The sequence below is a fragment of the Phyllopteryx taeniolatus genome, chromosome 23 (assembly GCF_024500385.1).
Source record: "Phyllopteryx taeniolatus isolate TA_2022b chromosome 23, UOR_Ptae_1.2, whole genome shotgun sequence".
In the NCBI taxonomy this organism is placed as follows: domain Eukaryota; kingdom Metazoa; phylum Chordata; class Actinopteri; order Syngnathiformes; family Syngnathidae; genus Phyllopteryx; species Phyllopteryx taeniolatus.
Window position 1 is genome coordinate 601,603 of NC_084524.1, and position 14,270 is coordinate 615,872.

The 14,270-nt window shown below is 48.6% G+C and overlaps 2 protein-coding genes across 4 annotated transcripts; one reads left to right on the forward strand and one right to left on the reverse strand.

Moving 5' to 3' along the window:
* Nucleotides 1–493: 493 nt before the first annotated feature.
* fxr2 (FMR1 autosomal homolog 2) lies at nucleotides 494–10,449 on the reverse strand. Of its 2 annotated transcripts, XM_061763795.1 has the most exons (17): nucleotides 9,816–10,447; nucleotides 7,911–7,963; nucleotides 7,126–7,219; nucleotides 6,938–7,009; nucleotides 6,376–6,524; nucleotides 6,175–6,268; nucleotides 5,965–6,081; nucleotides 5,709–5,879; nucleotides 5,554–5,632; nucleotides 5,302–5,459; nucleotides 4,801–4,887; nucleotides 3,688–3,907; nucleotides 3,422–3,601; nucleotides 3,151–3,342; nucleotides 2,953–3,060; nucleotides 2,780–2,868; nucleotides 2,441–2,700 (listed from the first exon to the last, which is right to left on the reverse strand). In XM_061763795.1, exons 1-17 carry the CDS (start codon nucleotides 9,864–9,866, stop codon nucleotides 2,590–2,592), a joined length of 2,025 nt encoding a protein of 674 aa, XP_061619779.1. In that variant the 5' UTR covers nucleotides 9,867–10,447; the 3' UTR covers nucleotides 2,441–2,589. The 2 variants fall into 2 exon arrangements, with proteins under 2 accessions (XP_061619778.1, XP_061619779.1); XM_061763794.1 differs by lacking the exons at nucleotides 2,780–2,868; nucleotides 2,953–3,060 and having other exon boundaries at nucleotides 494–2,700; nucleotides 9,816–10,449.
* A 1,127-nt stretch (nucleotides 10,450–11,576) lies between these two features.
* Nucleotides 11,577–13,723, forward strand: haus4 (HAUS augmin-like complex, subunit 4). 2 transcript variants are annotated; one of them, XM_061763831.1, is made up of 9 exons: nucleotides 11,577–11,782; nucleotides 11,865–12,004; nucleotides 12,092–12,223; nucleotides 12,340–12,480; nucleotides 12,571–12,667; nucleotides 12,745–12,890; nucleotides 12,977–13,107; nucleotides 13,193–13,261; nucleotides 13,369–13,723. In XM_061763831.1, the coding sequence occupies exons 1-9, from the start codon at nucleotides 11,731–11,733 to the stop codon at nucleotides 13,553–13,555; spliced, it is 1,095 nt and encodes a 364-aa protein (XP_061619815.1). In that variant the 5' UTR covers nucleotides 11,577–11,730; the 3' UTR covers nucleotides 13,556–13,723. The 2 variants fall into 2 exon arrangements, with proteins under 2 accessions (XP_061619815.1, XP_061619814.1); XM_061763830.1 differs by having other exon boundaries at nucleotides 11,583–11,797; nucleotides 13,369–13,721.
* Nucleotides 13,724–14,270: the final 547 nt, after the last annotated feature.

Below are 14,270 nucleotides of genomic sequence, written 5' to 3' on the forward strand. Positions count from 1 at the left end.
CATCCATTTTCTCCAGCACTTCATGAGAGTCGATTTCAGATGATGGGCATGAGGCGGTGTACACCCTCGACTGCTCGCCAGTAGATTTAAACAAACAGGCATTCACACCACTGACGTTAAAATTCGTGTTTAAAAAAAAAAAAAAACAAGCTCACCAATGACAGGACATTGTGATCTAATTGGAATGTTGTAGAAGTGTTCATTTGAAAATGTAAACACTTGCAGGGATTTCTAGAAATAATGTTGCAAATTGAAATGCATCCGTTTCATTCCTTGCCATTGTTAATTATTGTGATGAATCATTAAAATGATCAGTGTCATCACATAGAGGACTATCACTATAAATATATAAATGAAGGGAAATTGAGTAAATATTTTATTTCAAGCGTATTTTATTTTATGGGTCTCAATCTTGTAGCCCTTCGCATTAATTTGAACGCGGGACCTCTCGACTACTTCACTGACCCAATCGCATAAAATAAAGGAAAAAGGGTGAGTTTGTCAAACTTTTATACCAAATAATGAAAAGTCCTTTATTGCCATCAGTACACGAATGCAGAGACAAAATCTGACAAAGAAGTAGACTGTACAACCAGCGCACACACACACACGCACGCACGCACACACACACTGCAACCAGCAGCCTTTCAACAGGACATGAGGGTTACAGATACATAAGGGACTACAGTACTCACACAATGAGGTATAAATGTACACAAACTCGCGCACATGCAACCGAAACAAAAAAAAAAGGTACAAGTGCTCTCTCACACTCTTAAAAACACAACACACAGGTGAACAGTAATGTCTAACAAGCAGCATGAGTCATCTCAATTCAAACGCACTCCCGTTTCTCTGCCTCTCAAAACGTTTTGGTCATGTGGATGCTTGCATGGTATGCCTAAATGTTGCCCTGCTAATGTTGTATGGGAACGTGTGGAAGTTGCGCGCCAAGGAACCAACAACCGCCCTTCTCTCGCTCTACTTGGACATTCAGCGTGGACATTAGCAGCAATTGGATTGGATGAAACCAATGGCTTTGTAAGTCAGATTCACAACATCCTCTCTTCATGCACAGGATCGGCACCACCTACTAATGGTTAGCCTTAATGTCATGCAAGTTAGAAAAATAGACTGCAAACCCACAAGACAGAGAAATCAAAAGTTCATCTCCAGAATAGGGGTTGATTTCACTTCCATTTTTTATTTCATATTTTCTAAGATGTGGAAATAGCAACAAAAAAAGAGTGGTAACCAAGACAACAGTAACATGAGCAGAGAGCCACTGAGGAGTCCCTCTCTTACGCCACTTGCCCAACCCAAAACACCTTGTGTTGCACCCCTCTACTTTTGCGCCAGGCGGGCAATCACCTGTTGTTGCGCCTGTTTTTTGTGTATGTGTTCGCATATGTGGCTCTCATCTCATTTGAAGCTGTCCCAACCCCGCAGCAGTTCTTAGTCACCCAGGCCTGGCCCACCGGCAGCATACGGCCCCCGAAAAGGAGGTCGCCCCACGTGTGCATCTGGAGTCACTAGTCACGGGCCGGCGTGGTTTTTCGAGATTGTGGCTGAAAGCTAGCGCTACTTCTCTTTTGTGTCTACCGTTGAAGTCTCTATTTGTCACGTTCAGAAAGGCGTCCCGGCCACCGCTTTGGACCTCAAAACAAGTGAGAAGAGGAGGTGACGCATCACCTCAAACCCCCTTGCTGATAAATTAGGATGCCTTGGCTGTGTCACATTTTCAGCCCTCCAGGTTTAGTTTTGCAGTTGCTAAATACAATTTCTATGCTCTGAACCTCCATGTTGTCCATTCTATTTGGAATGAGGAAAGTGCCTTGAAATCTGTCATTTGGCACCTAACTTGTTCCCCCCCCCCCCCCCCCCCCCCAGCCACTAGTACTACTGTTTTCTTCCTCACTTTTGTGACTCTAGCCCTCCCTCACCAGTCAGTTCTCTCCTTGGGACCAAAATAAAAACAGAACACCACCTCCCACTTTTCTTCCCATGATGAAAACAAAAACTTTTTTTTTTCCTTTTTTTCTTTTTTTTTTCCCCCCCCTCTTTTTTTAATTCAAGGCACAATGTCTATCAATATTCCAGCCTCTGAGTGTGAACACTGCGACCCATTGGACTATCTGCCTGTGTGTCACTCTGCAACAGTTGACACCTCTCGCGCCCGCACTTCAACACTGTCAAGAGACGCATCTGTGGCCGCCCAGTCCAAACCAGTGAAAAACAATGAAGGAAGTCAACATAAGAGAGAGACGAAAAAATCTAGTCGTTTTTGCTGTGTCTCAGTATTTTCCTTAAAACTCAAGTCATATCCACCAGTCATTTTTTGGCAAGCTACTTTTTGTTTTTTTTTGTGTTTTTAAATAAGCACTAAGTACTAATAGATAGTATATAGCATACACCGTGGGTTTTTAAGTTGATGCGTCGGTTTTTTTCCACTCTCATAGTATGAATTCGGGAATTTTGTCAGGTACTTTTCACTCATTTGTTTCAGGTTTAAGTTAATGCAAGCAGGGACAGTTTGCCATGGAGTCTTCTTGCTCGAGACTTGGTTTCGCGAGGGGTGAGGCGGTCTCATTACGAGACGCCATTGACCAACGTTACAGTCTCGCTGGCTGGTGTCATGCCTTTGCTTGGAGAACGCTGAGAAGACCTTTGCTCGTCCGTTTTGCTGCTGGTCCCATTCTCCTGTGGGTAAAAAGATACTGAGCATGGTCGAATTCGAGTAGTTTGATACCCGTAATTTGGAAGCAGTCCCTGTCTGTACCTTGGGCTCGGGGCCACTGTGGTTTTCCTTCAAGGGAAGGTTCTGTCTGCTCTGGGATTCGGGACGGGATATGTAGTCGGCGACGGTCACTAAATCATTTGAATAGTTTAGAACGAATGCTGGCGGTCTACTGTGCATGCGCTGACATGAATCGCTAAAGCAAGTCAGCTCACCACTATCAGTCGGCTGCCTATCGCGGCTGCCCGAGCCTCCCTCGGCGCGACCGCCACGGTTGCGGCGGCGGCGGCTTCGGTTGCGGCGTTGAGGTCGGGCCTCGTCATCTAATGATCCAAGGAGAGCGTACCCGTTCACGGGAGTTTTTGGACCTCGGGTCTCAGGCGGGGTTATGAAAACGTTGGCAAGTTTCTCACCCAGTCCGTTTTCGCTGGGCCCGGCCTGGCCGTCCGACTCTGCCGCGGCGTCCATCACGCTGGGCTCCTGGTCGCTCCGGCGGCGACGGGAGCGTCTGCGGCGGTCTCCTGCGCCTTCGCTGACGTCGGCGTCAGCCGGCTCCCCCTCGCCATCCAGTAGGGCGTAAGGGTTACTGTCTGGGTCCCTCAGCACTGGAGATGCCAAACCACATTGGTTTGCAACTACACACCAACTGTTGCGCCCACAAAATGACTAAACAGGCTACCTTACCTGAGCTGATCGTGTTGGACGGTTTGGACCCTGGCCCGCCGCGTCCTCGTCCAGAGTTGGCACCCCGACCCCGACCGGCCCGTCTGGAACTTCGCTCCTCTCCGCCAACACCGCGGGGCCGCTGGTCGCGCTCGTTTAGGTCCTCAGACTCCGAGGCATTGGACAGCTCAGAGTTTGTGCCTGCGGGGGAGAGAAAGTGTTCGTATTTCTGTCCTCATAAAATGAAATCGACTTTCCGATTGAATCGATTGAATTTTCATCCGCACCGTATCCCGAGTACACGCCGTTGGAGGCCCTGCGTCCCCTCCCGCGCCCCCCGTAGGTGCGAGAAGTGTGGAGCGAGTTGCTGCTCTCGTCGGTCAGGTAGCCTTTCTCTCGGTCGGTCCCGGCGGGCACGGTTCGATTTTGAGGCGCGCGGTAGCCCACCCCAATCTGCCGGAGCTGCTCGTCGATTTGGAGACGCTCCAGGCGCAGCTGCTCCACCTCCTACAAGCATGTGGAGGGTAAAAAGGAAAGCTGAGGTGCAATTAAATACGGGTTTGTAAGCAAATGGTATTCTCTCCAATACCTGGCAGAATTTTCTGAACAATCTTGTTTTAATTCATGTTAAGCACAGCGTGCCCATAGAAAGCAAAAGGTCAGCTGCTCAACCACACAAGGTAATGCTTCAGAAGAAAAGCCACTACATAGTCAAATGACACGCAGGACAAGACTTCACACACTTGACACGGGGCCGTCTGATTCTTCCTTCGGAGGGTACGCTGAGGCTCGTCACATCAGCGCAACGTTTCGTTCGCCAGTGAGGACCGGTGCAAAACATGAGCGGGTCCTCTCGCTAGCAATTTTTTCATGCAGATGTTGGGCCTCAAGGGGCAGTTTTAGTTTCCCGCAAACTCAGATTCCATCGCACGGCTATAGGCCTGCCGCAATATGAAGGCCGCGCTGACTTATCCAAGCAGTGGGCGGACACGGGCAACGCGGCGTCTGGTGCACGTCGACAGTGACAGCTGTCTGCCAACGACAGCTGTACATCAAGGGAGGTGGCTGCGAAGGGAATGAGGCACAAAAAGGGGCCCGGGGGGGGTCTGCTACTAATCTCGGACGCTGAGGGTCCAGATAGGTGTAATCTAAACTCAAAGCATGCCGGTCACCCAATCCCAGAGAGAAGAAGGGCTATCTATAAAAACACACGAGGTCAGGACAAAACATGGCGCACGCAGCAGGTTTGGTGCTGGGCAGGGGGAGAGGGAAGAGGTCCTTCACAAATGGCTCCCGCTACATAGTTTCTAAGAACCCCCTACCCTGTAACTTCAAAAATTCAAACTGCATCTGAAAATCTTGGTCACCGGTAGAGGGCAGCACATGTCAGTCACACTCACCTGGAGGTAAGACACGTGGTACTCCAGCAGCGCCTGCGCGTTGCTGATGTTCTCCTTCGTCCCCACAAACACGAACGGAACCATGCCCTGATTACAACAGAGAGAGGGAAGACCAGGAGGTGCACTGAGAAGTGGGCCTCTCTTTTTCCTGATCATGTCAATAAATACACAGGGGGGGGGGGGGGGACGGACACACACACCATTTGATACGACTTGGAACAAAACACGGGAAACTAAACAGGGATATGAAATCATGGGTAACCGTAACATTTTTTTTGTTAAAATAAATAAATAAAAAAATAGCTCCCAGGCAAGTGTTAACAGCTAGCTCCCAAGCAGACAGCCAATATAAGTTGTGTGCATTCAAAACATTTCAAGGGTCAAAGCAGAAAGCACATGGAGCGGTTTCACACCCTGCTGAATTTAGGACTTTTGTTATTTTCAAAGTAGAGGGGGGCTGGCTTTAAGAAGACGGGGAGACGAGCGCAACGGTCCATTCACCTCTTTGCTGCTGGCAGTGTCGTCGCTGCCTGCCCCCTGCCTGCCTACCTCCTCGCGGGGAAGCTTTTTGTCGTTGTCTCCCTCGATCCTGACACGGACCACGCCCGACTTGTCCACGATCTCCTGTATGACTTTGCCGTTCTTTCCGATGACTTTGCCTGCGCGAGACAAAAGATCAGAGGTCAGCCGGCGTAGCGATGAGGAAGACGTCGCCAACAGCGTGAGCTCCTTTGGAAATGGTTTGTGACTCACCTACAAGGTTCCTGGGTACCTGAAAGTAGTCTTCTTTAAATTCAAGATACTCTCTTGCCTGCTTGACTGCCTCCGGACTCTGTAAAATAACACAAAAGTCACATGACAGGACAAACCGAAACCAATACTGATCATTCGACGAAGTGTAAGCGTACTTCTCCGTAGATCCTGAAGGTACAACTCTCTTCTTCCAGCTCAATAGCGGTGACACCGGGTACTTTGCGGGCCTGCTGGATGTTTGCCCCGTGAGAGCCGATGGCAAGGCCCATCAGGTCCTCTCTGACATGAACCTCCTCCTGATATGCTGAAGCTAACTGCTTGCTTGTCTGGAAGAGGGTGGTTGGAAGGCATCATCGAAACGTGCAGAGACCCATCACGTGCAGAGAGCACGTCAAAGGTCTCGTCGTTTACCTCCAAATGTTTGGTGGCTTCCTCGTTACGGGACATTAGCATAAGCTTGGTACGGATGCTGCGGAAATGCATGTCGCTGAGAATGGTGGCGCGCTTTACTGTGGTTTCATTTGTTGACTGGTAAAACACATGAAAAGGGTTACCGATGTGAACGCCGTGTACGTCATATAGTTTACGTTCAACTCGTAAGAACACGAGGCAAGTACTAACCAGCACAATGAGCTCGTGTGTTTGGGCACTGAAGAAGATGCAGTTGGCGCCGATAGCTTTCCTAAATTCTTTATGAATGTTGTCGCCTGCACAGCTGTTGATGACAAAAGAACGAGAGACTCAGCAGCGCGCTCTTAAATCAAAACTGCTCAGAAGACCTCAGGCCCGCTTACTGCAACAGAAAGCAGGGGAGACACTCACATGTCCCGCAGGTCCTCGGGGACAGGGATGGTGACTTTGTGGAAGGAATTTCGCGAGGAAGGGCTGTTGGGGTTGAGAGGCCTGATGCGTTCTGCTGTCACAATCTCATTGTAGGTGGCGTCGCATGCCGCATATTCGATCACGTAAAACTGGAAAGCCAAGAAAACTAAATTGGCATTACAATACATTTATTGATATGGATGAGTTAATGAGGTCAGAGTCCACTATTTTCGTTTAAGGAGTTAAAAAAGGGCAGAACAAGGGGAGCGTTCAGAAATGTAGAAAAAGAGAATACGGGAAACAGTCAAGAGAGCACGCTGAAGAGGGAGACAATTCAAGCCATCCATCAGTCAACACGAAATATTCCCGAAGGCTTCACATAACGGCAACACAGGCGGCAGCGCCTCCCCTGGTACGGAGGCGGCGCTGCAAAGCCGCCATACCCGTCGCTACCCGCAGAGCAGCCCGCTGGATATTCCGGGGAGCTGCGTGGCCGTTCCAACGAAATGATGCTAAATGATTCAACTGCACTTCTTATAAAGCCAGGGTGAGCTTTACTTGCCTCCCCTTTCATCATTCGGACCCGGGCGAGCCACCAGCCGCATGGCTCCTGTTCATTAGCCCGAGAGTAAACCTGCGAGGACAGACGAAGAAGAAATAACGACATCACCTCCATGTGTTGATGATGATGATGATGATGATGATGTTGTCTGGTGAGGTGTGTGAGAGAAAAACTTGAAGAGGCCTTACCTCCACCTCCTCTCCTTCGCCAATTTCCTTGTTGTAGTCGGCTGGAGGCGGCAACCGCACGTCGCTGAAGGGTAACTGTCGTTCTGGCTGCCAGCTTCATTGAGACAAAAGCACAAACGAGCGCTTATCCGCACGTCTTTTTTTTTTTTTTTTTTATAAATCAAATTTTCTAAAATACTGAGCCAAATTCAAAGATGTGCGACAATCTTTACAGGATCTTGGCCTTCACACTAAATAAGATTGTAAAGTGCCTGCTGCCGTGAACGTTCAATAAATTACTCCGGAATGGGACTGAGCTACGTTTAGAACGGTCTCTTTCTTTCATACTTTCTAAAGAAATATGAAAATCTTTAACTGCCGCCACGTGTTTCACTCAAGCCAGAGCTGCACTAACATGCTCTTAGAGAAAGTAAAATGGGGTCTTGACAGCGGGTGGGGTGCTTCGCAAAAACAGCACAGGCCTGCCCCGCCCCTCCTCCCGCCAACCCGGCATACCTCGGCTCGGCCACTATTTTTAGGGGCACCCTCCGCTCAACGCCAAGTAGATAAAAAAAAAAAAAAAAAGGTCCGAAGCGTGTGATGTTTGCGACGCAAGGACTGCGCAGGCAAGCACCGAGGGACGGGGGGGACGGGGGGGCTTAAGGCTTGTTGGCGATGTGTACGGACAGCTGCGTTCCAAGCACAGGTGCCAAAGAGGAACGTTTTGTCGTAAGAGAGTAAAGAACAGTCAGAACTCAATCGTAACGTTCCTCAATCGTAACATACGCACGAGGGGTTCAACTTACTTGTTTTCAAACACAATGGTGAGCGAGTCATCGTGGACATCCTTGATGTACCCCTAAAAGAAGAAAAAACACAGCGGTTATTGCCGCTATCAGTGACAATGAGAGCTGCGTGTAATGTTTTGATTTTGGGGATAAACAACATTCGGCTTGGAAAATTATGCTCGCAGACCCGGAGATTTTTCATGTTGATTTTTTTTGGAAAGCTGAGACATAGCAGTGACACAACCACCCTGGCTGTGATTTCTGTCAGTGTGGAAATGTCACACAGACAACATCCTCTTTTCGCTACAACTGGCACAGCCTACGGCCAGGACATTTGAACAGACTGCCATTGTGATTGAGCGAAACGTTTGCGGTGGAAAACCTCGAGTGACACTCCTGCATGCTGAGCAATAGCGAGGCAGAAGCCAAGCGGTGGGTGCGGCTGTGGCGTGCCTCTCGTCGACACACTACCCAATAAGGGACACAAGCAGCGTCCGCGTTGGCAAGTCATGGATTCAGCTGCTGGAAAACGTGTGCGGCTCACTCCAGGAAACGGATTACTTGCCATTCATTGACAGTTTAGAAAGAGTGAGAAGGTTAAAACATATTTGTACTTTTTGACAACTGTTGTAGCGCTGCTACGTGTGTGCTGACGGAGAGAACCAGTCCAAAAACACAGCGGTTGGATATCAGAAACTAGTTGCCCCCGGGGCCCCTCCAAGTTTATCATGTAAGTTGCTACCCTGGGGGAAGTGCCCATATATTAAAAAAATAAAATACACCAGCGCGCTTGCCCCAATTTACAGATGGGAATTCAGGTGACGGACGATTTTGTGTCAGATTGACTGCTGTCAAGATGTCTTCCCGACGTGACGGGAATTGGGGGTTGGGGCTGTGTCACGATGACACCGCGTCCTCAAGTGCTGGGACCATGTGGCGATCGAGACTGTAAATCTTTAAGTGGGGCAGCTGCTCGAAGGCATACGTTCACAGGCGACCTATTGTCAGGCTTGGCATCAAATATACCTCGATGTCTTAACGTGAAAAGTCATGACGACACCGATTCATAACTTGAGGATGCGTCATCCACAAAATTGTGCTCGTTCGCGTCAGGGCCAAACTGTCACCCAGTAAAAGCCAACGACAGGTGAGGCCGCAGAAGGAGAGTAAATTTAGGCTCGGGGGGCCGGCAGGGCCTGCTGAAGACCCGACGACCGAGAGGCGATGAAGAGCGCATGGGAGGAAGGGCGCGGGCGCGCGCGCACACACACACACACACACACGCGCACACACTACAATAAGAAAAGCCCGAAAAGTTAGGACTGCAAAGCAACGAGGGGATAATGTTGCCATTCCCCCGACATGAACACCCCCCACCATTCTCCACTCCAAAAGGAGGAAAATGAGGTTGAACGCCTGAACTACTCGGACACATTTGAAGTGACCTCCCCTAGAATGGGTCTCATTGTGTCGTCGCTCAGAAAGCATTCGTCGTGTGTTCGTCTGGAAAAGGAAAGTGTGGCGGAATTGAAACTGAAAGCGCCAGTTTCATCTCGCTAGCTTGAAATGTAGCATCTTCTCATACATGCTCGGCCATAGTTGGAACATGTACAAATACACGTTTATCTGTGACACGCGTCGAGTGGCCACATCGAAAGTGGGCAGAAAGCACGCTGACCGCGGACAGGAATGCAAGCAAAAAGGGGCCGAGCGTGATGAGAATTGCAAGTAGCTCGGCGCTAGCTCGGGCTAGCTGGCCACCACGCAACGCCCGAGTCGAGCGTCTTCATTTGCCAAAAACGACTCGACTCGACTCGGGCTCATGTCGCCGAAGTGATCGCGTGCCGATGTGTTCAAGGGGCACCGGAAAACAGCAAAAGCGGGCTTGCGGCGAGCAATTCGGCTACACCGGAAGCGGCTTACCTTATAGAAGGCCCCATTCGAGCCGCGAACTTCCACGGCCAGCCCGTCCATACTCGTCGGTAGCTCCCCACGGCTGTGCTTGTCCGAAGCCGCTACGACTCCGTGCGCGTCGGGTAACGAGAGCAGCCCCAGCTTCGCCGGCAGTTCGCCGCTCCCCGGCCGCTTGTGGATGTCCAGTGTTTCGGGAGGAGGGGCGGGAGGTGAAGGGGTTGGGGGCAGACGGGTGTGATGGTGTCAACTGAATCGACGCAGGCGCCACTTCGCGGAGCACCGTGCTCTGCTCTCGTCTCGTCTCGTCTCGACTCGACGCCGGCGGCGTCAACACCACGGACGGACACGCGGCTGCGGACGTCTCGACGCCACAGCAGGGACTCCGACGTTGACGGTTAACGAGCTGCCAGGCAAACCACTATCAACACCTTGAGCTAGCCTGCGATGCTAGCCTCGAGTGTGGCGCAGTCGTGGAGTCGAATAAGTGAGGAAAAGCCAATCTTGCGGCCTGCCGTCTAATAGTCACGGTCGTTCCCTGCCAGAAAATAAAAATAAAAAAAGCCGTGAGCGGCTTTCCCGGTCCTCTTCCTACTCACGCCGATCGAGTGAATGAGTGAGGGTCTGAATGACCTCAAACACCCAACAAAGCCCCGCCCATTACGGAGGTCTGCTCTATGATTGGCCGAGAGCCTTTGAATCGAATGATTCAACGATTCAAAGGCTTTGTATTAGGAAAAGGTAAACAAGGTATCTCCTTATTTTCCACATTTTACCAAACCATTTTAACCATTCCTATGAGCACTGAGGCAGACATAATACAGAAATACTCATCTATATATACAGGGGGGGAAAAAAATCAAGGATGCAAGAGCCATTTTGAAAATTATATATTATAGTTATTTCGACAAACTGCTACATCACAGCTTCCTGTCAAAGGTCGTAAGGTCAATAGTTTGGGATTCTTGCATCCCACAAGAATCTGCCCTGGGCGGACCTCTGTATTCAGAACCAAAACAAGAGCAATCTGGAATAAGATGACGATCTTTAAAGCGGTTGGAATCCCCTCGGAAGAGCTAGAGGAAGTGGCCGGGGAGAGGGAAGTCTGGGCTTCCCTGCTAAAAGCTACTGCCCCCGCAATCCGACCTCGGATAAGCGGAAGAAAATGGATGGATAGTAGTAGCCGTAGTAGTTAGTGTCGTATGTGGGTGTTCCCCCCCAAAACACACACACCAACACACACCCCCATTGGCCCCAGCGCCGTAGGTTGGACACGCTTGTGTAGCCTCTATGCTGGTTCATAAAAATAGCTAAATAAATTGCTCCCTGAGGCAACGTATGTTGTGGACTGCTTTGTGGCACTTAACATGTTAACGCAAGAGTGCGCTGTTACACAGCACCACAAATGCAGCAGCAAGCAGACCAAATGCGCTCAGCTGTGATGGGCCAGAGGCTCACGGACGAAAGCCTCTGTGACACTTGGGGAGCCCAACGGGTGACCATTACTTTGATGGGGTGTGTAAAATAGGTGATCATAAAAATGGACAGATCTGCCAGTTCCAACTGTAGCTCGAATAGAATCAAATCGCCCACTTTGTCAATGTAGTGGACAAACTGATTTGCTACCCCTTTGTGCGATAGCAAATGATAATTACGAAATGGTGCAACTTGAAAAAAAGTTCTCTAACCATACTCCGCCCCCCGACGTGTCATTATCGCATTTTCAATCTGATGTGAAAAACACTTCTCACGCTTCAGTGCTGCTTTCTCGCGTGTTCTCGCGCGATGTACGCAACTTCCGCAGTCTGACTTTACCGCGTGACTCTATTTGGCGAATAGGAAGGCTTCCTGGAGGCGCGCTACTTAATTCAGGAAGTTGCTGTCCTCTCCCGTAAACTGGAGAAAAAGAAGCTCATTTCAGGCAAAAATGAGCGCTGAACTCGGGGCTACTGGTGGATTGGCGTTTGTAAACGAAAACAGTGTGTATCAAAAGGGTGAGGAAGGAAACAAACAAACAAACAAACAAGTCTTTTGTCTTGCTAACATGAACGAATCCTGCAGTTTTGGCCGCGTTTCCACTATGTGACATGACAGAAGAGGACCTGAGGCAGAACCCCCAATTCTGTAAACTCCTGACCAGTCTTGCACATCATGTGGATAAAACTGGACTCCTTGGGCCACTGAAAACAGAGCTGGAAAAGGTATCGATAGGCATTGATAGCGTGAAGTATGTTTGAAAGATCTTCTAGTTTGTTGCGTTCTTCTGAGTATTTGTCGTTTTTCTTCAGGCTGAGCAGAAGCTGCTGAGCCAGCGGCGAGTCTGGCTGCAGTCTGAAAGCCTCAACAGAGCGCTGCAGGAGATGATCTGGGAGCACAAAGTCAGGAAGCATCACGCGGCTGTCCCGCCTGACCAGAGCACGGTACGGTGCCACCATACAGCCCAGATTTCAAGAAATATTTGTCAGTCAAGTACTGCAGGTTTCTTTGCAGATCCTGTCAGACTTACACAATGATACGCTTCTTGCCGTGTTCTCAGTTTTACGAGACCGTGGAGAAGTGCCTTCTTGTGGCCCAGTGTGCAAGACGGCTGGATCCTAGTGACACTACCAAGAAGGATCAGCCCTCTGTTTTGGGTTTGACCCCCCAACAGGTCATGGAGCTCATGCCTTCTGAGAATGTCGGTGACGAAAACACACTGAGGAAAGACTGATTTTCAATGGAGGCAGTGCATCATTTGCCTGGTGCCAATGTGCTTTGTCATTGCCAGAATGTAGAAAGAATGAAGCAGATGTTACCTGCCGCACTGGAGGAACGCCTCAAGAAGAAATGTTTGCATTTCCTCTCCTACTATCAGCCTGAATGGGGTACGCTTCCCTTTTCACACATACAAATGAGTCATTGTGTAGATAAGAGTGTTGCTTTTTTTTTTTTTTTTTTAAAGAGAATCAGAGTGAAAGTCTGAAGAGAAGCAAGGTGTCTCATCTGTCTGCGCAACTGGCTAAAAACAAACAAAAGGCTGAGGATTTGAAGGAAAGCTCCCGGGAAAAGAGTGTGCTCCTCCAAAGGCAGACACAACTCTACCTTTCTGTAAGAGGCATAATATTCGCCTCCCTGCATATGCTTGACAAAATTGCCCCAATTGAAAGAGCTGGCACTGCATTTACCTCCTTCAGGAGATGACAAAGTGTGTGCAGCTCCTGCAGTCTTTCATCTTGGAGAACCGCCTGAAGATCCAGGCTGATTTGGACAGGAACAAGTTGGACTACTTTGAAGGCAAATGCAAATTAGTCTCGCAGAAGATCAAGTAAGGACTTTTAATCTCGTCATACATTTGTCTGTCCGATTCTTTAAAAAAAACAAAAATCTGTCTATTGCGTCAACTTTTTTAGGGCTGAGATGGTTGCGATTCGACTGGAAACGTACACGGCTGACTCCATTTCTGCCCACAAAGAAATAAGGTAAGAGGAGTTTTTGCATACATTCTTCTGTGTATTGAATTTTGCATATTACAGCCTGGTTTAGAAAAAACATGTGATGCACTTTTTTGATTGTGCCTGAATTGCAGAAAAAGTCTGGAGTCAGAGCTGAGAGCCTGCCAGGCGGAGAAACAGTCTGTGGAGTCAAAGTTGTCCTCTTTTGAGATCTTAGGCAAGGAATTTGAGGCCCTGGCTGAGGATTATGGCAAATTACGACAAGAAATTGAAATTAAAAACTGGGCTCTGAAGGAATTTACCAAGTACAACGACTTGTGATGATCATACCGGAGTTGGGGATAGCAGACGCTCAATGATGACGTGATGAAAATCCTTCAGGATGTTGACTTTTTCCAAGATATTTGTATGGGATTTGAGTCAGTCTTTGTTATGTCTTCGTTCACCTCATGTACTAAATAAATACATATTGAAAAAAAGAGTGGCTTTCTTTTCAATTTCCGATGGTGTTATGGTACAATGACAGGCAGCAATCAAATAGATGGCAGAAAGTCCAATTAACTTGTGTATCTGCCTGTTGCCATTGGCAATTATCTTTGTGTTCAACTGAACAGGCCTGGATTTCACGAAGTATATTTGTGAGTAGAAATATCATTTGAATGCAGTATTATATAAAGTATTCGTGTGACATTTTTGATTGGTGGTGTTTCTCATGGAAAATATGCTCAAAAATGGTTGAAAAGGCCAGCCGTAACGTGTGTGTGTGTGTAGTGCACAATAACCTCCACAGGAGGGCAGCAAAAGAACATCCACTTCCACGTTTGCTATTTATACTGCTGCAAACTAATCGCCCGATAATAAAGTTGTTTTCAATATATGACGGTTTCTAAAGTCACATTTGCTCATCCGGATTGAGGCGTTATAAAGACAAATGGATTTAAAGGCCATAAAAAGCAGCCACATTCTGGAAAATATTTTTTATTTCCATCAGACAAATTGAATAATATATGGCGCGCCCCCCTCCTTTTAGCTTAAT

Coding starts and splice junctions, on each gene's coding strand:
- fxr2 (XM_061763794.1), bottom strand. CDS start 9,866: ATGGACGGGCTGGCCGTGGAAGTTCGCGGCTCGAATGGGGCCTTCTAT. Junction 7,964..9,815: donor CGAATGGGGCCTTCTATAAG/GTAAGCCGCTTC, acceptor TTCTTCTTTTAG/GGGTACATCAAGGATGTCCA. Junction 7,010..7,125: donor GCGAAGGAGAGGAGGTGGAG/GTAAGGCCTCTT, acceptor CTGTCCTCGCAG/GTTTACTCTCGGGCTAATGA.
- haus4 (XM_061763830.1), top strand. CDS start 11,731: ATGAGCGCTGAACTCGGGGCTACTGGTGGATTGGCGTTTGTAAACGAA. Junction 12,668..12,744: donor CTACTATCAGCCTGAATGGG/GTACGCTTCCCT, acceptor TTTTTTTTAAAG/AGAATCAGAGTGAAAGTCTG. Junction 13,262..13,368: donor TCTGCCCACAAAGAAATAAG/GTAAGAGGAGTT, acceptor CCTGAATTGCAG/AAAAAGTCTGGAGTCAGAGC.